The following is a 21,420-nucleotide window of genomic DNA, read 5'->3' on the forward strand; positions in this document are numbered from 1 at the left end:
TCGATCTCGGCGTTGGATATAGAAATTCGAAATCTTTTGCCGCCACAAACCGGAGCTGACTCGGAATCGAAGCCGTTGAAGCCACAGCAGTGGACGTTGAGTTTAGTAGTTGATCATCAGGTGATCGGATGGCGAAACTGTCTAAGTTCGACTCGTTGCTGTCGATTGAACTTGAGTCTTTTTAAAATGTCAGAAAAGAGCATAAACCTATGATCACACCATGCTAATATGCTTGTAATCGATGGAGAAAATGACTGAATTGCCTATCAAGAGGTAGATATCCATTTTAAGGATCCCTGCTGATAGCCGCTTAGAACAGCACCTTAAACTTGGTCTTTCCTGCAATACTCCTCTCAGGTATATTTCATTCATTGCTTTGTAAATCTTGACCGGATTAATTCTTCTCTTTTGCTTTCACCCTTTTAAAATTCAGGATATTATCGTATCGCTGCGTCGCGCATTGTCTCTGTGTATTTCTAGTGGCAGTCAGTCGACGTCTTAATTTTAATGTATCTAATTCATTCAATTATCAAACCGTTTTCCATGGAATGCAGCGTGCCAGTTTTTATATCCGTCCCAAGTTCCCTTACTTCGGTTCCTTGTACTGCCTGTAGGCAATATCATCACGTGGTCGCAATCTAACCCCTGGCGACAGGCCGCAACGTGCTCTACATCGATTCCATTCTTGTTCTTCGTTCACGATACCATGTAATGGTATCACGCTCATCAGAGACTGTGTCGCGTATCAATACTACAAGAAACCAGCTTCGCTTTACTTTACACTAAATTCCCTTCGCTCAGTGCTTGATGGCGTCTCCAACGCCAGCGTTGCCGGCGCCAGGACCAATCGTCCGATCACTCATTATTGTCCTTGTCAAAGCAACTCGTCACAAGATATTGCGAAGACTTTTGCCAAAACAGGTTGGCCTTTTTCACATTTCTGACATTTGCATCAAGACTAGACAAAATGGGGCCTTGTTAGAAGCCTTCGCCATGCAATTTGTCGCCAACCACACGTCTATTCCTGTCCCCAAAGTACATTACGCTTTCATCCATAAGGGAACATCGTATATTGTGATGCAGCATATCAAGGGGCAAATGGCGGCGAATGGTTGGACAAGCCGCTCGGATGAATCAAAAGCACGAATCCTGGAGCAATTGCGTGGTATGATCACCGAGCTTCGCTCTGTCATACCCCCGGAAGGGACAAAGGTTAGCAGTGTCGAAAACGGGCCTTTCTACGACTGCCGGCTACCGCCGCGGCTCTACTGGGGCCCCTACGCCAGCGTTCGTGAGTTACATGAAGCGCTGGTCAATAATATTCCCTGGGACGCCGACTACATCAAATACCCTGACCTTATTGAACTCTTTGACTTCTACCGGCAAGCAGAAAACAAGCTAGTCTTCACCCATGGCGACCTGAGCAGCCTCAATATTCTGGTTCGTGGGGATAGAGTTGTAGGTATAATAGACTGGAAGACGGCAGGGTGGTTTCCAAAATACTGGGAATATACCACAGCGAAGTGTGTGAACCCAAATAACCTATTCTGGACGGATGTGGTCGATCAGTTCATAACGCCCATGCCGGATGAGTGGAAGATGGACTTCATAAGACGCAGATATTTTGGTGATCTCCCATAAAGATTAAGTCTCGTGCACGGTTTCGCTGACTATGCCCTGTCAAATATACGCAAAGCCTGACTTGAGACTGTTCTCACCCCGACCAAAGAACGGAAGTAAAGTGAAGTTAAATCGCCGGCCGGTTCCGTCTTACATGGGACCGAACTAGTGGGGGTTTTAGCTGTCAGAAAAGACCGATGGTGGGGTCCGACGCCGAAACTCCGAGGTGATGTCAAGATAGACGACAGTAACCGTTGCCAATTGCCACTTTGTCAGCAAATTGTCATAACGTACCTACCTATTATCATTGATGAGGCAATGGTACTACACCTTTAGATATCCTTACAACAAATGATTCCAAATGCATGAATATCTATTTTAATCTCATCCCCTCCCCACACTCCTGCCGTTGATGCTCTGTCGAAACGCCCTCCGCAGAGCTGTACCGCGCTCACAACCAACCTCACATCTACGACGAATCAAACAAATGGCTGCTCACATTTCCAACGGCAATAGCGCATTGTCGCCTGCGTCTGGGTATGAAGGCGCAACACTCGAGGACCTCCCCAAGTCATGGCACTTCACCGAATCCCTTCCTGCCGACTCCATGTTCCCGACACCCGCCGACTCTCATAAGACTCCTCGAGATCAGATAGGTCCCCGACAAGTGCGCAATGCCGCATTTACCTGGGTGCGCCCTGAAGAACAGAAAGATCCGGAGCTTCTGGCTGTCAGTCCAGCCGCTCTGCGCGACCTGGGAATCAAGTCTGGAGAAGAAACGACAGAAAACTTCAAACAAATGGTAGCGGGCAACAAGTTGTATGGTTGGGATGAAGAAAAGCTCGAGGGTGGCTATCCCTGGGCGCAGTGTTACGGAGGATTCCAATTCGGACAATGGGCTGGTCAGCTTGGTGATGGCAGAGCTATCTCCCTCTTCGAGTCAACCAATCCTGCCTCGGGCGAACGGCATGAGCTTCAACTCAAGGGTGCCGGTCTGACACCTTACTCGCGATTTGCCGATGGAAAGGCTGTTCTGCGTTCTAGTATCCGAGAGTTTGTTGTTTCAGAGGCACTCAACGCTCTTAACATCCCCACCACCAGAGCTCTGTCGCTCACGCTGCTGCCAGATTCCAAGGTTCGTCGAGAGCGGATTGAACCAGGTGCCATCGTTTTACGGTTTGCGCAGTCCTGGATACGCCTCGGCAACTTTGACATTCTGCGTGCTAGAGGAGATCGTAAATTGATTAGACAGCTTGCCACCTACATTGCAGAGGACGTCTTTGGCGGTTGGGAAAAATTGCCTGGTCAGCTGGAAGATCCAGACAAACCTGTTGATTCTCCAGCACCCAACCGTGGGGTAGCTGCCGACACCATTGAGGGCGCAGATGGTTCTGAGGAGAACCGATTTACCAGATTCTACCGCGAGGTCGTGCGTCGCAATGCCAAAGTGGTAGCTCACTGGCAGGCTTACGGATTCATGAATGGTGTCCTGGTAGGTAACCTGTGTTGACTTTTCGACATACCGCTAACGTATATCAGAACACAGACAACACCTCCATTTATGGACTGTCGATAGACTTTGGTCCATTTGCTTTTATGGATAATTTTGACCCTGCGTACACACCGAACCACGACGATTATGCGCTCCGTTATAGTTATAGAAACCAGCCTACTATTATCTGGTGGAACCTTGTTCGCTTTGGCGAGGCCATCGGCGAGCTCATGGGAGCGGGGGCAGATGTTGACCATGAAAGCTTTGTCACAGAAGGCGTCAAGAAAGAGCAAGAAGAAGAGATTGTGGCACGAGCTGAAAAGCTCATCACACAAGCTGGAGAAGAGTATAAAGCCGTGTTCCTTGCAGAGTACAAGCGACTTATGACCACCCGCCTAGGTCTCAAAACGCAAAAGGACAAAGATTTCGAGGTGCTTTTTAGCGAAGCTCTCGACACCATGGAAGCTTTGGAGCTTGACTTCCATCACTTCTTCCGTCGTCTCAGCAATGTCAAGCTGCAGGATTTAGCCACTGAAGAAGCCCGCAAGGAGACGGCGTCAGTTTTCTTCCACAAAGAAGGTCCTCCCACCATCACAACTGAAGAAGATGCTCGAGCACGCCTTGCCATCTGGTTGGAGAGCTGGCGGGAGCGCATCATTGAGGATTGGAAGGACGAGGGAGACAACGTATCAGACGCAAAGGACCTTGAGAGAATCGACGCGATGAAGAGGGTGAACCCCAACTTCGTGCCTCGCGGTTGGATTCTTGACGAACTCATCCAGCGCGTAGAAAAAGACGGCGAACGAGACGTGTTGAACCGTGTCATGCAAATGGCCCTCAACCCGTTCGAAGATCGCTGGGACGGCGAAACTTTCGACGGAAAGACGTACACCGGCAACAAAGATGAGGAACTGCGATGGACGGATGATCCCCCTCAATCCGAGCGAGCTATGCAGTGCAGCTGCAGCTCATAAGTAGAGATAGAATAGTCCCTAATAAATGAACACACACGTACAGTTGCGTGCGTGACGCGCAAAATCTACAAGCTATCCTAACATTTGGTGGTATGTTACGACCGGCGGTAAGAGGCAGCGGTCATGGAGATTGGTTACTCTCCCATGCTTCCATAAACGGCGTAAAAAATATTCATCTTGAACACAAGATAGAGGTAGACCCGACTGAAGCAACAGTTCTGCCGAAGCAGTCCTGTCGCGCAAGCTCACCTACAATAAAATGTGCCCGTATACAATTTAATTTGGTAGAAGAAAGAAAAAAAAATCGAAAATCTCGGCGCGAATTGTGGAATAAGTGGTATTGGGTCTGAGGCTGCGGCCTGAGGCAGACGTAAAAAGACGCCGACCAATTAGCATTAACGTAAATTAATCGCGGGCTAGCGCCACTAAATCCATCACCCGAACAGCAGGTTCCCTTCCTAGACGTCAACGACTGAGCATATATTCGCCTCCAGCGAACCCTGTAATTCTATTCATCTTCCCTCCGTCAAGGCGACGCGATGCTCCGAAATACCTTAGCACGTTCGGCTTGGCGGACGAGTCGGCGGGCCGTCAATGTCTCGCGAACCTTCGCGACGACAAGCCAGCGCCCGGCCGAGGTGGAGTTGACAATTGGTGAGCATCTTTGTGTATAGAGCCATTGAAGGTCCGAGGAAGGCTAATACTGTTGCTAGATGGAAAGAAGGTCTCTATTGAAGGTATGCTTTAGTGCTTGGACAGCTTGGTCGACCTCTTCTGACAGAATTGTAGCTGGCTCTGCTCTTATTCAAGCCTGCGAGAAGGCAGGTTCAACAGTTCCTCGGTGAGTTAAGACAGTCGTGGCGAGTTTGGATGACATAGCTAACATTATCTAGATACTGCTACCATGAGTACGATACCTCCGAGTCCTCCCACCATCGACCTATCGCTGACAATGCTTCAGGAAGCTTATGATTGCCGGTAACTGCCGAATGTGTCTGGTGGAGGTCGAGCGGGCACCGAAGCCCGTTGCCTCATGTGCTTGGCCTGTACAGCCTGGTATGGTTGTCAAGACTAACTCTCCCCTTACGCACAAAGCCCGTGAGGGTGTTATGGAATTCTTGCTGGCCAACCATCCTCTCGACTGCCCCGTCTGTGATCAGGGTGGTGAGTGTGATCTTCAGGACCAGTCTATGCGTTACGGAGCGGACCGAGGCCGATTCCACGAGGTTGGCGGCAAGCGAGCTGTGGAGGATAAGAACATTGGTCCCCTGATCAAGACTTCCATGAACAGATGTATTCACTGCACCCGATGTATTCGATTCTCCAACGATATTGCCGGTGCCCCGGAGATGGGTTCCACCGGACGTGGTAACGATATCCAGATTGGTACATACCTCGAACAGAACCTGGACACCGAGTTGTCTGGTAACGTTATCGACCTCTGCCCCGTTGGTGCCCTCACCTCCAAGCCTTATGCTTTCCGAGCTCGTCCCTGGGAGCTGAAGCACACCGAATCTATCGACGTTCTTAACGGTCTCGGTTCCAACATCCGTGTGGACTCCCGTGGCCTCGAGGTCATGCGTATTCTCCCCCGACTTAACGACGACGTAAACGAGGAGTGGATCGACGATAAGACTCGATTTGCTTGTGACGGTCTCAAGACCCAACGACTTACTATGCCTTTGGTCCGCCGCGAGGGTCGCTTCGAGCCTTCCGACTGGGAGGAGGCCCTCACCGAGATTGGCCGTGCTTACCAAATTAAGAACCCCCAGGGTAACGAGTTCAAGATTATTGCTGGTGCTTTAACTGAGGTCGAGTCTTTGGTCGTTGCCAAGGATATGGCCAACAAGCTTGGTTCTGACAACCTGGCTCTCGATACCCCTACCGGCAGCCAGCCTCTCGCCCACGGTGTTGATGTTCGATCCAACTTCCTTTTCAACTCTCAGATCTGGGGAATTGAGGAGGCCGACGCTATCCTGATTGTTGGCAGCAACCCCCGACACGAGGCCGCCGTTCTCAACGCCCGTATCCGAAAGCAGTGGCTCCGATCCGACCTCGAGATCGGCCTTGTTGGTGAGACATTTGACTCTACCTTTGAGTTCGAGCACTTTGGTGCCGACCACGCTGCTCTCAAGACTGCCCTCTCCGGTCCTTTCGGCGAGACCCTGAAGAACGCCAAGCGACCTATGATCATCGTCGGCTCTGGTGTCACTGATCACGCTGATGCCAAGGCTTACTACGAGACCATTGGTACTTTTGTCGACAAGCACGCCTCTAACTTCCGAACTGAGGAGTGGCAAGGTTACAACGTCCTCCAGCGTGAGGCTTCTCGTGCTGGTGCTTTCGAGGTTGGCTTCACTACTCCCTCTGCTGAGGTTGCCCAGACCAAGCCCAAGTTCGTCTGGCTCCTTGGTGCCGACGATGTCAAGGAGGCCGATATCCCCAAGGATGCTTTCGTCGTTTACCAGGGTCACCACGGTGACAAGGGTGCTCAGATCGCTGATATCGTTCTCCCTGGTGCTGCTTACACTGAGAAGGCCGGTACTTACATTAACACCGAGGGTCGTGTCCAAATGACCCGAGCTGCCACTTCTCTGCCTGGTGCCTCGCGAACTGACTGGAAGATCCTCCGAGCTGCCAGTGAGTTCCTTGGCGCTCCCCTTCCTTACGATGACGTCGCCATGGTCCGAGACCGCATGGTTGAGATCAGCCCTGCTCTGGCCGCATACGACGTTGTTGAGCCCGTCGCCCTCCCTGCCCTGAGCAAGGTTCAGCTTGTGGACCAGAACAAGGGTGCCAAGGTTACTGGAGCTCCCCTCAAGAAGGTTATCGACAACTTTTACTTCACAGATGTTATCTCACGAAGGTATGTAAACTTGATTTATCATGTACCTGAATTTCCTACTAACAATCTCTTTAGCTCTCCCACAATGGCTCGCTGCTCAGCGGCCAAGGCTACTGGCGATGCCAGGACAAACTTTATGGCTCCTGGTATGGAGGAAGATAAGCCTATGGGTCAGGTCGAGTATGGCGTATAGGGCGGTGGTTGTAAAAGAATAGAAAGATCTGCTTTGTTTTAATGCGTCTGGCAAGTTCGTAGTATGTACATATTGGACGTCTGACAGAGGGCCTGAAGGTAGATAAGTTGAATACCTAATTCCCTTCACTACGATGTGCACTTCCACGGGCTTTGCCGTTTCACATCGGTTTTCTCTTTCGATTGATGTTCGGAAGGAACATGAACATGTCCTTATCGCATGTTGCTTTGGATGCTCCATCGACGTACTTGACTGGTGAAAGCTGGGTTTCTGGTGCAGGTCCGTAAGTCTGTTCCTAGTTGGCTTTGCGAGCCTGCTCCTGTGCAAGTTGTTCTTTTTTAATTTCTGCCTCGATCCTTGCCCGATGTGCAGCTAACTCTGCTTCCCGAATTCCCGCCATTTGGGCAGACCGCGCCACGAAATCCATCATAGTGTTGGCCTGGAACTCGCGCAACGATCGATTTTGCCTTTCTGACTGTGTAATTGATGGTATGTCATGGTGGGAATCCTGCGGTAGCCTGGCTTCCATGTTTGCGATCATGTTGCTCAAATGTTCGGGTTCAACGCCGCGTGGGATGTCTGGTGCAGTTGTACCCTCTATCTTGTCGAGGGCTTCATATCGTCGTCCATCTTGAAGAATGCGCTCGTGCTCGCGCATGCACAGCGCGAGGAAGTTTTCGTTGGTGCTGATGACGTGGGCATCGAGACCTTCGAGCTCTGCTTGCAAAAGATCAAGTTTGGTCGTTGATGTGATGTCGCACAGGGTTTCATCTTTGCTTATAGGACGGAAGATGGCGGGCGCGACGTTCAGTAATGGGGGAATGATTGCGAGGCCATCCGGATCAGGAACATGCTTGGGATATTCCAAGCGACCCGGGCCTGAAACAGGACGGTCGGGTGGCTGAGCCATAGTTATATTTATGTATCGACTATGTAGCGCCTTGAAGAAACTAATTCATCAAAGCGTGGATCATTTGTGGCTGTATGCAATTGATGCTACACAGCAGCCAATGTTTGAGATGAGTGGTTGAAGAGGGACGAGAGAAGGGTTGGTGTTACACAGAGGAGGGTGGCTGCATCTGCACCTGCATAAGTGGACGTTATTTATGGTGCTAGAATAAGGATCCGCGATGGGCCTGATCATGAAAATATTTTGTAAACAAAGCGTCAACGTTGCGAGGGGCAATTCGTTTATTAGGCAGAAATGAACGGTTTCTTGAAAATAAAATAATCATAAAATTAATAATTATGGAAGCAAGAAGTGAGCAAAAGAATCGACTTCAGGCAGTGAAGGAGTAAACAGGGTTGAATTAAGGTAGTAGTTTCGTGATAATACTCCAAGCATGATATCTACCGAGTACATGTCTTTGACACACAAGAACCACCCATTTCTTGCTATAAATACAATGCTAACCCCATACTCCGTCAAGCGCCTTATACTAATATGATTAACTTATATCCAAAGATTGGGGTGCTTGTCTGGTAACTGAGATCGATACCAGCAGGCCTCCCCGTGTGCACATATACAATTCATGGCCGAAGGCATGCTGGACTAGCCAAAAAGCTCCCATAAATCAAGAGATCCCGCTGTGAGATAGAAATACTCTCATATTGAGAGATTGTCACCAACGTTGCATCCAAATAACCAAACGAGGAATTTGTTCAGTATGTCCTTAGTAGGGAACGCTGGACGACAGACTACCCCGAGCTATCATCCTCGTGATGGCAGAACGTTTCGAACATATTCCCTCATGAGCCTGACGCCCGCTCTCACAATATCTTCGAGTCGTTGATCTTTGCGCTTCCTCAGCCATAATAGAACAACCGACAGAATAACGAGGTCAGCAAATATGTGTTTGACCAACAACCAGGCAAACCACTTCACCCATGCTGGGACACTGCGCTCCTTCTTCGTTCGCCACTCTCGACCCGTCATAATTTGTTCTCGTAACGCAGCTACCTCGGCGGACATGGTGGTTAAAGCTCGTTCAACCTTTCGCTGCCAGCGACCACTGCTTCGATCGCTAGTTGGTACATCAACTTCGTCGTCTTCCAGGTCTACCTGTCGCTGAGATCGCAGTTCCGCTTCGTCATACTCGCTCATCGGCCTTAACTCTTTTAGGGGACCTTCGCCATCGCTTGCTTGCTCGGGTTCTTGTTGAGGTTGTTGTGCGCCGGCACCAGTCGATTGGTTGGGCCTCGGCGACGATAATGAAGAGCTTGGACTGTTATCCTTAATCTGATTCCATACAAATTCGAGTTCTGACACAAGTTCCTCAGCGTCCCTGGGAAACCCATGTTAGTTGATTCGTGTAGTTCGTGTTGATTGATAGTGCTCACGGTGTCGTCGCATATCGATGCATCGTATCTATCAGCGCCTCGATATATCTCCTCTTTGACTCTGTTCGGCTCAATCCTTTTTGTAGGTTCCATGCATCCCATTTATCTTTCTCGCGCTGAAGTTCGTCGGACGCCAACCCCGAGGCGGCAGTCGGACGTTCCATTACACCATCAACATCACCCTCCATTGCCTGCTTATAGAGTCCATAAAGCCGGAGTCGATCGGTCGGCGGTGGCCTCGATGCGCCAGTTTTGGGTATCTTTTTAACTGTGTTGAGAGCGTGTACAAACACGCGATCTGATTACACGTCAGCCACCACTTCCACGTTGAGCACCGGTTGTACAATACGACATACCTACTGAATCCGCCATTTTTGCGGCTATGCTTTGTGTAAAAAAACGACTCGCGACACGCAAATTGCGGCCGATGAGAGGGAGTGGCAATTGCGTCGAGGTGCAAGTCGAGCTTCGATATGGGGGTCCTTTATCGGACCTTGAGCCGTCCAGACCGCGGCTTGATGGCCGAGATAACGGAACCCCACAAGCCAGGAATGGAAAGGAGAACAACAAACTCGAATTTGAAGGAACGATTAATCTTGTGTATCAAGAAAGAATTAAGTAAGAGAGAGAGAATAAGTGTAAAGATAAAAGGCAGCCAAAGAAACGCCTAGTCGCCCGTGTGTTATGGCTCCATTGGGAAAAGAAAGGAGGGTCCTTGAAACTAAGATGATGGATCAACGCTCGATCAGAAGCAATTGGATGATGAAATGATGTTAGATCTTGACCTGGGCCGGGACCTGTGGAGGACCTCGGCGCCCACGGGTAACGGGCAGTTACGTGCCAATGGATGGCCCTCGGAGGATACGCTTTCAGGGCCGTCTCCACTAGAAGAGGCACATCCCCAGGGGGAGGGGATGACATCTGGGGATGGATTCGATAGAGTACAAAGATGATGGATCTTTAATTAATTCTCTGTGCAATACGGAGTACATGGGCATGATATCTATTACAACTCAGTACAACTCACATAAATTATTTGAATTATGTTTCCCACTTTCTCTGTGTGTCCCTTTGTCACTCACCAAGCTCTCGTCGAAACATATACCTCTAAGTCGTATTTTACCTTGTACCGAGCTTATTCCCCCCTCCTTTCAGCGGTTCGAGATCTCGGGATCTGAAGGCCAACCCCTGCATCCAGTGTCCTCATGAACCGAGACACGTGAAGACAGATAAAGTGTATACATTGGACCGGCAGCCTTGCTAGCTTTGAAAGACTTTATAACCCGTAACTTTAACTCTATTGGTAAATTTTAATGACGTGCAGCATTGGCTGAACGACATTTGACGACCCAACTTGACTGCGATTACAAGAAAAAAAGCAGCTGGTATTGACTTGTTCATTCTCATCCCTTAAACTTAGCCTCACAGTAACCACTAGAAGTATAAAAGACGGTATTAATAGATTAGTCTCTTATATAGAGTAGACTCTTGTACTATTCGCTTTTTATACCCTAAATGTTCGGTCAACCGTTGTTCGCTGGAAATCCATGATTTGCATATCATCAAGATCCCGACTCCGCCTTGCGCGATTCCGCCTTCTCCTCCAGCCATTGCTTCTTCTTAGCTTCGTAAACTTTCATGACTTTCTCGTTCTTCAACACTTGTAGCGCTGCCTTTCCACCTGCTTCCGCCTTGCGTTTAGCAACGCCGAAGGCCAGCTGTTTGTTTGTCTCTCCCCACCCATCAAGATAGACTCCGATGGCAAACAGCGGAAGGCCCGTGTCCCTATCTTTTCTCTTGCATGGCATGTCCTCGTACCGGAGTTTGACTCCAGGCACCGCGATCGCTGTACTCAGGCGAGCCTTCGCGTTTTGCTCTGTCAGGGGTTCCACAGCCTTGGCTTCGGGCTGCGTAGATTGTTCTTGCATGGTAGGAGATTGCTGGGTGATGATGGGCTGCGCTTGGGCTATTATTTCCCGATAACTTTCTGCTTGCTGGATCTGGCCTTTGATTGTTCGACCCCATAGCATCTTGAGCCAAGCAACGGCGTTTGCGTTTCCCTGAGGATGCGATTTGACGACTGCTCCAACGTATGCCTCAAAAACATCACCTTGAAGCTTAATGACGTCCTTGTTGTTCTTCTGTGTTTGTAGCAGGACTGTCATCTTGCCAACGTCTATAGGCAATTGCGTTTTATGTTCCATGCCGTATTCTCGGTAGTACCCAGCGAGTGTGACATTTCGCACAAGCTGTTCGCGGATTTGGCTGCACCGGCCTGATGGAAGATGCGGAAAAGTCTCGAATATGAATTCTGTTGATATCATTTCAAGTGTCGCGTCACCGTACCATTCCAGCTTCTCCCAGTTTGGACCTCCAAGTCCGGGGTGTCTAAAGACTTGCGCTTCCAGGTCGGGATTGATTGGTGGAAGAGGTGGCAGGCCGTCGGGTATCTCTGTGGAAGACCATCGCGAAATGCCTGGCGCAACAGAGGCAACCGTAGCAACCTGCACGCGCTTGCGTGGCTCGTCTAGTGACTCTTCTGCCGGTCGTTTTGACATGTTGTGACTTAGCTGCCCGGTGGCCTGAGAAAAACAGCGGAAGGATCTAGCTAGGCTGAACGAGATCGGCGGGTTTTGATGTTAGTGATTGGGTTCGTTGTTTTTCTTCCAGGGCTTAGGTACGAGGTATGCCGAGTATCAGACTGAAAAATTGCTCTGAGCTTCTCTAGTGACTAACGAACAATCTGTTACATCTGAAAATTCGATATCTGCCTCTTTATTCCGCCTCTTCTTCTCTTTCTTTCAAAGGATAAAAAAAAAAAGAGCAGCAATCTTCGCGATACTAAGAACAATAATTGACGAGGGTCACGTGATCCCTGCTTTGTGGTGTAATGTTCCAAGATCCAATATCAAATTGAGCACCAGGCAAGCGATTGAATGAGCCTTTTGATAAATTAGATTTGGTAATTACGTCTTCAAGAGAAAGTCGATGGTAAAATAGAGTGCATATGTTCATATCAAAGTCGAGTGGCACTCTATAGAAGTGCATTTTTATTGGTCCGTTTGGAATCGGTCTTCTAACTGAGGACCCGCATTATGATCGCATTGTCCAATCGGGGCTTTTGTTCAACTTTTGCGCAGACTACATATGAGACGTCAATTCAATCACTGGAAAATTGACAGGAGCAACATTTAATGTCAATCACGTCGAGATGAGTGTCCCACGCGCGCGGATATTGGATCTGATGAAGGTGATTCTATCGAAACCGGTACGGTATTTCTCGTACTGATCTTCCACAGGCGCAATGCCAGGTCTTCGCGACGTCCTACAACCCTGAGGGTGTCCGTATGGGCACCAAGATCCTCCGACAACGACTACGAGGTCCAGCCACGGCAGCATACTACCCTCGAAAGACAGCGACGATACAGGACCTCAAGCGCGAATTCGGACCAACCCTGGCAACCTGGGATGAGGGGGAGGAGGACCGATTCGAGTACATCGAGGAGTAAGCTGGAAACTGCAACCTTGGAAATAGGTGCGAAAGTGCTGACAATTTGATTCCAGACTCAAGCTTCGCGGAAAGAGTGCGCCCAAGAAGAAGAAGGGACCTCCAGGTATGTATCCTCGACTCGCAGGCTCCAAGGAGTCACTAACAGCTTTCCAGCTCCTACCGGCAAGAAGCGATAAATCAAACAATGAATGTAATGACAAATTCGATCTCGATCATGGCAATGTAGGAAATTCCAGGGATCCCCTACAAACAGTAGACGATATTTCGATTTTACGACTCCTTGTATGTGGTGTTGGGGCAGTGATGACGAGGAAAGCCAAGACATCTATGGTTTTCTCTTCAGTATGTACAATTACTTGTATTACCGCAAAGAATGCGTTGTTCAATTCTCAATTAGGAACGTTTGTCTATGTTTTGATCTGTTGCTTGTTCGATTGTTGGGTCGGAAGCCCGTCCAACTGCGAAAAGGAAATCGATGCCTAGATTCGCTCAACAATCCAGCCACACTTCTCATGAATGTTGAAGTATCTCAAGGGTTCATATTGGGCAGATGAGTGGCAACATCTTATGGCATTAAAGTGACAAGTTCTGCTCAATGTGACGTGGGTACAAGCTTGGAGCGAGAATGCCTTGGTCTACTCGCAACCCTTTCCTCACAATCTATTCGAGTTGTTTGTACTTGGCAATTCAAGCTGGTGCACTATTCTGTCTCTCCATCTTCTTGCCGCAGAAAGAGCTTCCAACCGTCGTTCTCCGTGTATGGGCAACTAATTCATATCGACCATTTGGGGAATATTAAGATTGGCATGCACGCTTCAGTTTCATATTCCATATTAGACGGCTTTATTCAGGCAGGAAGTCTTCTCTGTGGACATCTACTATGGAAGTGTAGAAGACTCGATCCTGCATTGGCGTGCCTGAATCTACTATAGGAACAATAGCAGTGACAAAGCCACGATGTTCAAGATATAGGGCATCGCATTTAGTGACTGCAGGCCCCTATTTAATCTGCCAGTGCCAAATGCATGCGACATCTATAACAAAAGTGGAAGGAACAGAAGTGGCCAGTCTGCTCCTGTCGGCCGTTAGCACCTGCCACTTTACGCTCCTTCCATCTTCACTTTCCTTCCGCTTGGCTTGCCGAAAAAGCTGCGTCAGTGATTAACCTCCACTTCCCTTCCGTCACCATATCCTCTTCCTTTCTTCCAACCCTTCACACTCTTCTTCTTCTCTTCACTAATCTCCCCTCAGCACAATCAATCAGCCTCTTCTTGGTTCGTACATTCAGTACATTCACTCTCTTTGTCTCACATTGCGTGTTACTTGCGTCCACTCCCTCACTACAATTCTTATCCGATCACGGTCTCGCCAGATTCTTTGCATCAAAAGTTCAACCCAACCGGTGCGACTACATGTCTTCACCTGGATATTCTCAGGCGTCGCCTGAAAAGAACAGCCCTATCTTCACGGCTGTTGCGCAGGGCGACACTTCAGGCAGTTCCCCACGTGCCCCTGTTCTGGTCAGTAAACTTTTAGCTTTGTTGGCTTTATTGGATTTGCCATAGAGTGGCTTGATATCACACCACGTTTCCCTCCTTGTCTCTTTTACTTACGAACAACTTACTGATGTAAACCACAGAAGGAAACAGGTAAAATAAACCCGTCAAAGAAAAGCATCTCGGCCCTCACGACGTCGAAGCTCGCGAACCAAGGTCTCCCAAAGGTGAAACTATCCATCTGACTCGCGACAAATAATTTACTAACCATTATAGAAGATGAAAATCAGTCACGATTACTCGACTACCGAACAATCTTACCCTGTGGACAAGCTCCTTGCCAAGATTGAGGAGCAGAATATGGATCAGCAGGCCGATTCCCTCAAGGCGAATCACGAAGGAGTCTACTACACAAGAGTATTTGACCATGCGTCCTCAAGCAACTCCCTGCCCGTCACTCCTGCTACCGATGCCTTTCCAAGCACGGCTCCTACTACACGACCCGCCAGTGCTACTCTCGACGATGCTCGTAGCGAAAGCGAAGAAGTGGTCCGCCTGAAGTTGCAGCTCGCCCAAGCAGAGAGCAAGATTTCCAAGCTTGACCAAGAGCTGGCAGACACCCGTGTCTCTAAGACTTTACCCGGTACCTCTGCCATTGGATCTAACAACACGTTTTACCCTACTCGTGAGGGTGTATGGGGATCTCCAGATGACGCTCATTCCGATACAAGCGATGCCATGTCTGCTTCCACCTTCAATCGTACTCGAGAAATCTGGGGAGCCCAACCTGGCCCCTTCACCAACACGCTTCAGGCACCGGTTGCTGAGCCGGCTCCTGGAAAATGGCTCGGGGGACGCGGTTTTAACCTTCCAGGCCCAGAACCTATTGGTCCCCCCTATCCCATCATGGAAGGCTTCCGTAACGAGCGTATGACTCCCGATTCAGAGATGATGCGCCCCGGTTACGGACGCCGTGGTAACCGTATCGAGAGTCGATTCAACTCCCCCCAGCCGCTTGGATCTGGTTATGGAGGAGGCTATAACAGCCCTGCCAACCAATCCGACTACATGGGTAGTCCTGTTCCTGGAGCACCTATGAATGCTCCTCAGGGACTTGGCCCTATGGGCGTCTACCCGCCCTATCCACCTCCTGCTGGAACACCTCTGTCACCTCATGCTTCCGAGTTCACTGCTGGATCTGGATGGAAGAATGAAGTTGGTCCACATGCCATGTACCAAACACGCAGGGGACTGGACCCAAGAGAGGTTCTGGCGCCCGAGGATCAGACATATCTCCCCCCAACTGAGCCACTGAACTACCGTCGTCTCTTGGATCGCAATGTCAACTGCAACTGGAAGTACATTGTCGACAAGATTGTATGCAACAATGATCAGCAAGCTTCTATCTTTTTGCAGCAGAAGCTCAAGGTCGGAACCCCGGAACAAAAGTTTGAGATCGTGGATGCGATCGTAGCCCAGGCGTACCCCTTGATGATCAACCGTTTTGGCAACTTTTTGGTGCAGCGATGCTTTGAGCATGGCACACCTGACCAGGTCATCCACATCGCCGAAGCTATTCGGGGCAACACTTTGAGCCTCTCCATGGATCCCTTTGGCTGCCATGTTGTCCAGAAGGCATTTGACTCAGTCCCGGAAAAGTATAAGGCCATTATGGTTTCTGAACTTTTGCGACGCATCCCGGAGACGGTTATTCATCGTTACGCTTGCCATGTTTGGCAGAAGCTTTTCGAGCTCCGCTGGACCGAGTCGCCCCCGCAGATCATGAAGTATGTCAACGAAGCACTGAGCGGAATGTGGCATGAAGTAGCCCTTGGGGAAACTGGTAGTCTTGTTGTGCAGAACATTTTTGAGAACTGTCTTGAAGAGGATAAGGTATGTTGAGTTGTTCTTATCAAAGTTATTATACTAACCCTTCGTAACAGCGTCCTTGTATCGAGGAGGTTCTTGCCAACATTAACATTGTGGCACATGGCCAATTTGGTAACTGGTGCATTCAGCACATCTGCGAACATGGTGCTCCTCCTGACCGCAGCCGGGCTGTTGACCACGTCATTCGTTATGCCGCAGAGTACAGTACCGATCAGTTCGCTTCCAAGGTTGTCGAGAAGTGTCTGAAGATTGGCGGTTCAGACTTCCTCGGCCGCTACTTGGACCGAGTCTGTGAGGGTCGTCGCGATCGTACACGCATCCCACTCATCGACATCGCGAGTGATCAGTATGGCAACTACCTCATCCAGTGGATTCTCAACAACGCCTCTCCTCAGCATCGCGAGATTGTTGCCGCTCACATCCGAAAGCACATGGTCTCCTTGCGAGGTTCCAAGTTTGGTTCTCGTGTCGGCATGCTCTGCACCAACCATGCTGCTGCAACTCGTCCTGGTCCTGGCGCTGGTCCTGGAATGAGTGGACGCATGGGACCTGGACCACGCTACAGCAACGGCTACCGCTAAATTCTTCTATTCTTTGCCAATCGATCTCTTTTATCGCCATAGACATTTTTCTGCTAGGGAATGCAGAGCATTCCTCATTGCACTTTTGTTTCTGTTCTTTCATTGTCATCCACATCAAGGAGCCCCTATCTGAATCACCGATCCTTCCACTCGTCAAGATCACGCAACAAACCAGAATTTGTCGACCTTTCTTAAGAAACATCTTCCCACGCAAGTAATTTACAGATCACACGACATCCTAAGCCCAGCTGGCTACTGCCTTCTCGGGTGCATTGGACACATTATGGTTATCGATTTTGCAATATGGAGAGGATGGTAGATACTAACCACCGGCAGTCCTTGCAGAGCTGACCTCTGTATCGCACCGTTTATGGGCTGCCACTCTCACAGGATGAGTGGAACCATGCCTTACGGGGTGCCATGGCCATACTTCTTCAGTCAATCTACGGGTATGAACGACGGTGGTCTAGAAGGGCTCCCTTAGAGATTGGGGTGGGTTATGAAGTTGTATGTCGTTTTTCTATGCGGATGCTGGGTTCAGGCGTCTTCCTATAGCACACGGGTTGTTACGGTAGTCTTTAAATTCCTTTAATAAACAGTTAATGCTTTTATCACTCTCAATGATCCAGTTGTGTGCCGTGATTGATGAGCCAAAGTCAGATTGTTTCAGCCATCTATCTATCTTGCTCGAATTCACAATGAAGCATGCCCATGGTTGCATGGCCCCTAACGCCGCGAATGCTATATAAACGACAAGACAGCGATACTTTCTTCACGAAGTTCCAGCAGCAGAGGAAGCAACCGGATCATCGTGAAGGGGTGGAAACTCGGTATCAAGCGCCTTTGGTAGATCTGCAAGAGTGGAAGAATCGGGGCTAACATCTTTCTCCCACGGCTTTCTTGGGGCAGTTCTGGCTCCGACAGGTTTCACGGCCTGTGCATGTTTTAGTAAATACACATGAGTTCAAGGGTTGTTATATCTAGGGTTGAACTCACGGGATCCCTGACGATGGTGTTTGGTATTTGTCGAATTCCCGGCACAGGCTTGCCCTCTTGGATAAGTTTGATCATTTCGGCAAACCCCATTGGATAATTAGGCTGATCTTCTGAACCCGATTGGGCTGCAGCGGCTTTCCTGTCGATATAGAGATCAGTCTTTGGTGCAGCCTTCTGCCAGTCCAAGGCTGCGGTTGAGGTGGCATTAGCCTCTGCGCGTTGACGGTATTCCTCTGGCAAGACATCCGGGGGCTGATGGTTTGTCTTGCTAGCTAGCCAGCTTTTGTAGGAACCAAAGTCGATGTCGACACCAATGCGCTGCGCATAATAGAAGATACGGGCGTGGATGGCCATATCTGAGAGAGAGGCTTGGGGATCTTGCTGGCCAGGTTCACCAAGGATGGCGCAAAGGCCTGACTAATGAGATCTTAGTAACCCTTGGAATAAGAAAAAGGATGGCTTATTTACCATGAAGTTTTTATCTTTGGTCCATGGATATGTATCAAAAGCAGTGAATATGGCATCATCATCTTTGAGAGCCCTGATGCGATCAGCTCCAGCAAGAGACTGTGAGGACTGTTGTTGGCTCATTATAAGAAGCTTTGATTGGAGGTTCTCAAAATCTGTTGGATCTCAGTAAGCTTCACATCCAAAAACAGATACAAGTATGGAATTTCATCGTGTCCATGTGCAAGGGGATGATCATCTCACTATGTACTAACATGTGAGAAAAACAGGCCCGGGGTTGGTAAAGCTCACAGGGCTAGCAAAGCTTGCCTGTTCAGGACTTGGGTCAATCAGGCCTGAAACAGTAGCAAGAAGTGAACCTCGGCTGAAGTCGGTTTCCAGACAGATTGAATTAAACTCAGGTCGGGTGCTATTCTGTTAGCTCACGTGGGGCGGACGGTCCAAGACGTGACCATGAGAATGTGAGAAATATCGGAATAAGTCGCTGTAGGCAGTTCAGAGGCAGTGAAATAAGTTTCAATAAGAGAGACGGAGAGAAGATATAAAATCTCATTGACTTAACTCATTCAACTTCGGTATTCGCAGTGACTTATCATTAGCTGAAGTCCAAGAAGGGAAAGGTCGCGATAAGATAGTGTCGTGCTTCTCCAGACCCACACGAGCAACCTTCATCCACCATTACGAACCTCTGCTACCCACCACCCACCTACTTCCTGGTCTAGACGACCCTGTGTAGAGAATCTATCGCGGTCCTAGCTTTAGTACAGTCTTCGATCCTTCCATGCCATCGCGGTCGTTGTCTTCTTTGTTGTTGGCCATTCCTTGATATCCTGGGGCATACAACGTCTCTTTTCTATTCCTCCTGTAGCCGTCAGCCACCACTCCCTCCCAGGTTAGCTCCAAGCTCCCCTGCCTGTCGCCCCGATGAATCGAGTTGCCGTCAAATCCCTTCGGACGACCTCTCTTTCGACCGTCCACGCCCTCCCTCGAGCCCCGCGTCGTGGCTTCTCCATCTCCTCCACGGTTCTCGCCCATCAATCTCGATCCAAGGCCAGCGCGCATGCTCGGTACGCTCATCGCAAGTCGACGAAACACATTCCACTGAAGTCCTCCATGTACTTCCGTCGCTTGCCCACCGCACTGCTTTCCAGTATCGTCGTTGGATACGGCGCCTGGTACTCCTACAACAGCACTGACTCTGTGCCTACTTCCACCTTTAGTGCCAACAGCCTCACATCCACCCAGACGGCTGATGCGGTGCCGACTCGTACCGTCCTTGTAGTGGGCGCTGACGAACTAAGGCAAGGCACCATTGTTGGTGAGGGACCAATCTCCAAGGCTACCAGCGACGACGGTCGTCGCATTGTTGAGATGTTGACGCCCGATCAGGCTACGCAAAAGCTACGTCGCCTTGAGCAGTCTTACTCCGTCAGCCGAGGTCAAGGTGTTACTCGTTATGACTTGGTCCAGCTGCCCAGCAACGACCCAATTGAGGATGATCACGCCGAGAAGATTGTCCAAGTTCCCAGCAGGTCTTCTGCCGAGACTGACAACAGCGACTGGATGTTCTGGGGCGTCTTTGATGGCCATTCGTAAGTAGTTGTTGCAGAATACAGCTTGCACAGTGAAATATTAGGAGCCATGACTTACACATTTTAGGGGATGGACAACTTCTGCGACATTGAGGGAAAGCTTGATCAACTATGTCGCCCGTGAACTCAACGCGACCTACAAGCTGGCTTCTGGCGAGCTACCTTCTGAAGATGCGGTAACTCAAGCCATCAAGACTGGATTCAATAACCTCGACAATGAGATTGTTCACAAGAGTGTCGAGAAGGTGTTCAAGGGTGGTTCCAAGACCGTCGCCGCCGAGTTGTTGCAACCTGCTCTGTCCGGATCGTGTGCTCTATTGTCATTCTACGACAGCCGCAGCAATCTTCTGCGTGTTGCCTGCACAGGCGATTCTCGCGCTGTTCTGGGTCGTCGAGCGGCGAATGGAAAGTGGACTGCTACAGCGCTCTCAGATGACCAAACTGGCAGCAACCCTTCAGAGGTTGATCGGATGCGCAAGGAACACCCCGGAGAGGAGAACGTTATTCGCAATGGCCGTGTTCTTGGTGGATTGGAGCCTAGCCGTGCATTTGGCGATGCTGTCTACAAGTGGAGCAGAGACGTCGCATACAAGCTGCGTGAGAATTTCTTCGGACGCAGCCCCTCGCCTCTTCTGAAGACTCCTCCATATGTCACAGCAGAGCCTGTGGTCACGACAACCAAGGTCAGCCCTGAGAATGGCGATTTCCTTGTTTTGGCCACCGATGGTCTGTGGGAGATGCTCACCAACGAAGAGGTTGTCGGCCTTGTAGGCAAGTGGATCGAAACTGAAGGACAGTCTGGAACCAACTCTCAGTTTGATGCTGCCTGGGACAGGATCTTCGGATCGTCAAAGACACCTCTGCCCGTCGAGGAGAGCAAGACTGCTGGACCTGACGGCAACAAGACCCCTATCCGCGTTCAACAGTGGGGTATCGACCCCGATGCCAAGGATCGCTTCACAGTGAAGGACAAGAACGTCGCTACACACCTTATCCGAAATGCTCTTGGTGGCAACAATGACGAGCAGGTGTGCGCTCTGCTCACCCTACCTTCTCCCTTCTCGCGACGTTACCGGTAAGGAACCTCGTTCATAATCACATGTGCCGTAACTAACAACTGTGTAGCGATGACCTGACTGTGCAAGTCATCTTTTTCGGCCATGGCGAGAAGACTGGTGAGATTACCGTCAACCTCGAGGCCACTGCCGGCGAGGGCGTCAAGGCGAAGCTGTAAGACAGATCTGTATGTAACATTTTTTGATGTATCTTGAAGCTCAGGTGTCGGGGTGTGGTAACCAGAATCTTTGTACACTGGAGTTTGGGGGCGTTTCGGAGGTTCTCGGAAAGCGAATGGCGATACGTTTTCTTACCTTGTATTGTTTGGGTACAGCATGTGAGGCCATTTACGCGGAGTAGTGTATA

General features: G+C 49.7%; 10 protein-coding genes across 10 annotated transcripts; 6 read left to right on the top strand and 4 right to left on the bottom strand.

Moving 5' to 3' along the window:
* Nucleotides 1-993: 993 nt before the first annotated feature.
* On the top strand, nucleotides 994-1,531 carry FGSG_05196 (uncharacterized protein; the record flags this gene model as incomplete). The annotated part of the gene is made up of 2 exons (XM_011325402.1): nucleotides 994-1,440; nucleotides 1,487-1,531. 2 exons carry the CDS (start codon nucleotides 994-996, stop codon nucleotides 1,529-1,531), a joined length of 492 nt encoding a protein of 163 aa, XP_011323704.1.
* A 501-nt stretch (nucleotides 1,532-2,032) lies between these two features.
* On the top strand, nucleotides 2,033-4,086 carry FGSG_05197 (uncharacterized protein; the record flags this gene model as incomplete). The annotated part of the gene is made up of 2 exons (XM_011325403.1): nucleotides 2,033-3,112; nucleotides 3,160-4,086. 2 exons carry the CDS (start codon nucleotides 2,033-2,035, stop codon nucleotides 4,084-4,086), a joined length of 2,007 nt encoding a protein of 668 aa, XP_011323705.1.
* Nucleotides 4,087-4,574: 488 nt separating this feature from the next.
* FGSG_05198 (NADH-quinone oxidoreductase chain 3) lies at nucleotides 4,575-8,130 on the top strand. Its single transcript, XM_011325404.1, has 6 exons — nucleotides 4,575-4,740; nucleotides 4,800-4,823; nucleotides 4,876-4,927; nucleotides 4,980-4,994; nucleotides 5,048-6,952; nucleotides 7,007-8,130. Exons 1-6 carry the CDS (start codon nucleotides 4,626-4,628, stop codon nucleotides 7,122-7,124), a joined length of 2,229 nt encoding a protein of 742 aa, XP_011323706.1. The 5' UTR covers nucleotides 4,575-4,625; the 3' UTR covers nucleotides 7,125-8,130.
* FGSG_05199 (uncharacterized protein) lies at nucleotides 7,420-8,034 on the bottom strand (the record flags this gene model as incomplete). The annotated part of the gene is made up of 1 exon (XM_011325405.1): nucleotides 7,420-8,034. The coding sequence occupies one exon, from the start codon at nucleotides 8,032-8,034 to the stop codon at nucleotides 7,420-7,422; it is 615 nt and encodes a 204-aa protein (XP_011323707.1).
* Nucleotides 8,131-8,435: 305 nt separating the features above from the next.
* Nucleotides 8,436-9,836, bottom strand: FGSG_05200 (uncharacterized protein; the record flags this gene model as incomplete). Its single annotated transcript, XM_011325406.1, has 3 exons — nucleotides 8,436-9,409; nucleotides 9,465-9,762; nucleotides 9,821-9,836. 3 exons carry the CDS (start codon nucleotides 9,834-9,836, stop codon nucleotides 8,836-8,838), a joined length of 888 nt encoding a protein of 295 aa, XP_011323708.1. The 3' UTR covers nucleotides 8,436-8,835.
* Nucleotides 9,837-11,026: 1,190 nt separating this feature from the next.
* FGSG_05201 (uncharacterized protein) lies at nucleotides 11,027-12,022 on the bottom strand (the record flags this gene model as incomplete). Its single annotated transcript, XM_011325407.1, has 1 exon — nucleotides 11,027-12,022. One exon carries the CDS (start codon nucleotides 12,020-12,022, stop codon nucleotides 11,027-11,029), a length of 996 nt encoding a protein of 331 aa, XP_011323709.1.
* A 739-nt stretch (nucleotides 12,023-12,761) lies between these two features.
* FGSG_05202 (uncharacterized protein) lies at nucleotides 12,762-13,368 on the top strand. Its single transcript, XM_011325408.1, has 3 exons — nucleotides 12,762-12,969; nucleotides 13,029-13,078; nucleotides 13,129-13,368. Exons 1-3 carry the CDS (start codon nucleotides 12,812-12,814, stop codon nucleotides 13,149-13,151), a joined length of 231 nt encoding a protein of 76 aa, XP_011323710.1. The 5' UTR covers nucleotides 12,762-12,811; the 3' UTR covers nucleotides 13,152-13,368.
* A 1,019-nt stretch (nucleotides 13,369-14,387) lies between these two features.
* FGSG_05203 (meiotic coiled-coil protein 2) lies at nucleotides 14,388-17,112 on the top strand (the record flags this gene model as incomplete). Its single annotated transcript, XM_011325409.1, has 4 exons — nucleotides 14,388-14,495; nucleotides 14,645-14,698; nucleotides 14,748-16,364; nucleotides 16,415-17,112. 4 exons carry the CDS (start codon nucleotides 14,388-14,390, stop codon nucleotides 16,940-16,942), a joined length of 2,307 nt encoding a protein of 768 aa, XP_011323711.1. The 3' UTR covers nucleotides 16,943-17,112.
* Nucleotides 17,113-17,714: 602 nt separating this feature from the next.
* FGSG_05204 (uncharacterized protein) lies at nucleotides 17,715-18,529 on the bottom strand (the record flags this gene model as incomplete). The annotated part of the gene is made up of 3 exons (XM_011325410.1): nucleotides 17,715-17,876; nucleotides 17,939-18,355; nucleotides 18,407-18,529. 3 exons carry the CDS (start codon nucleotides 18,527-18,529, stop codon nucleotides 17,715-17,717), a joined length of 702 nt encoding a protein of 233 aa, XP_011323712.1.
* An 801-nt stretch (nucleotides 18,530-19,330) lies between these two features.
* On the top strand, nucleotides 19,331-21,232 carry FGSG_05205 (uncharacterized protein; the record flags this gene model as incomplete). Its single annotated transcript, XM_011325411.1, has 3 exons — nucleotides 19,331-19,998; nucleotides 20,066-21,073; nucleotides 21,124-21,232. 3 exons carry the CDS (start codon nucleotides 19,331-19,333, stop codon nucleotides 21,230-21,232), a joined length of 1,785 nt encoding a protein of 594 aa, XP_011323713.1.
* Nucleotides 21,233-21,420: the final 188 nt, after the last annotated feature.

Source organism: Fusarium graminearum, chromosome 3, assembly GCF_000240135.3.
Source record: "Fusarium graminearum PH-1 chromosome 3, whole genome shotgun sequence".
In the NCBI taxonomy this organism is placed as follows: Eukaryota; Fungi; Ascomycota; class Sordariomycetes; order Hypocreales; family Nectriaceae; genus Fusarium; species Fusarium graminearum.

Excerpts from the sequence above, each read along its gene's own strand:
- FGSG_05198 (XM_011325404.1), top strand. The coding sequence starts at position 4,626 with ATGCTCCGAAATACCTTAGCACGTTCGGCTTGGCGGACGAGTCGGCGG. Across the intron at positions 4,741-4,799 it reads CGAGGTGGAGTTGACAATTG|ATGGAAAGAAGGTCTCTATT; the intron begins GTGAGCATCTTT and ends TACTGTTGCTAG. Across the intron at positions 4,824-4,875 it reads AAAGAAGGTCTCTATTGAAG|CTGGCTCTGCTCTTATTCAA; the intron begins GTATGCTTTAGT and ends ACAGAATTGTAG.
- FGSG_05202 (XM_011325408.1), top strand. The coding sequence starts at position 12,812 with ATGGGCACCAAGATCCTCCGACAACGACTACGAGGTCCAGCCACGGCA. Across the intron at positions 12,970-13,028 it reads CGATTCGAGTACATCGAGGA|ACTCAAGCTTCGCGGAAAGA; the intron begins GTAAGCTGGAAA and ends ATTTGATTCCAG. Across the intron at positions 13,079-13,128 it reads GAAGAAGAAGGGACCTCCAG|CTCCTACCGGCAAGAAGCGA; the intron begins GTATGTATCCTC and ends ACAGCTTTCCAG.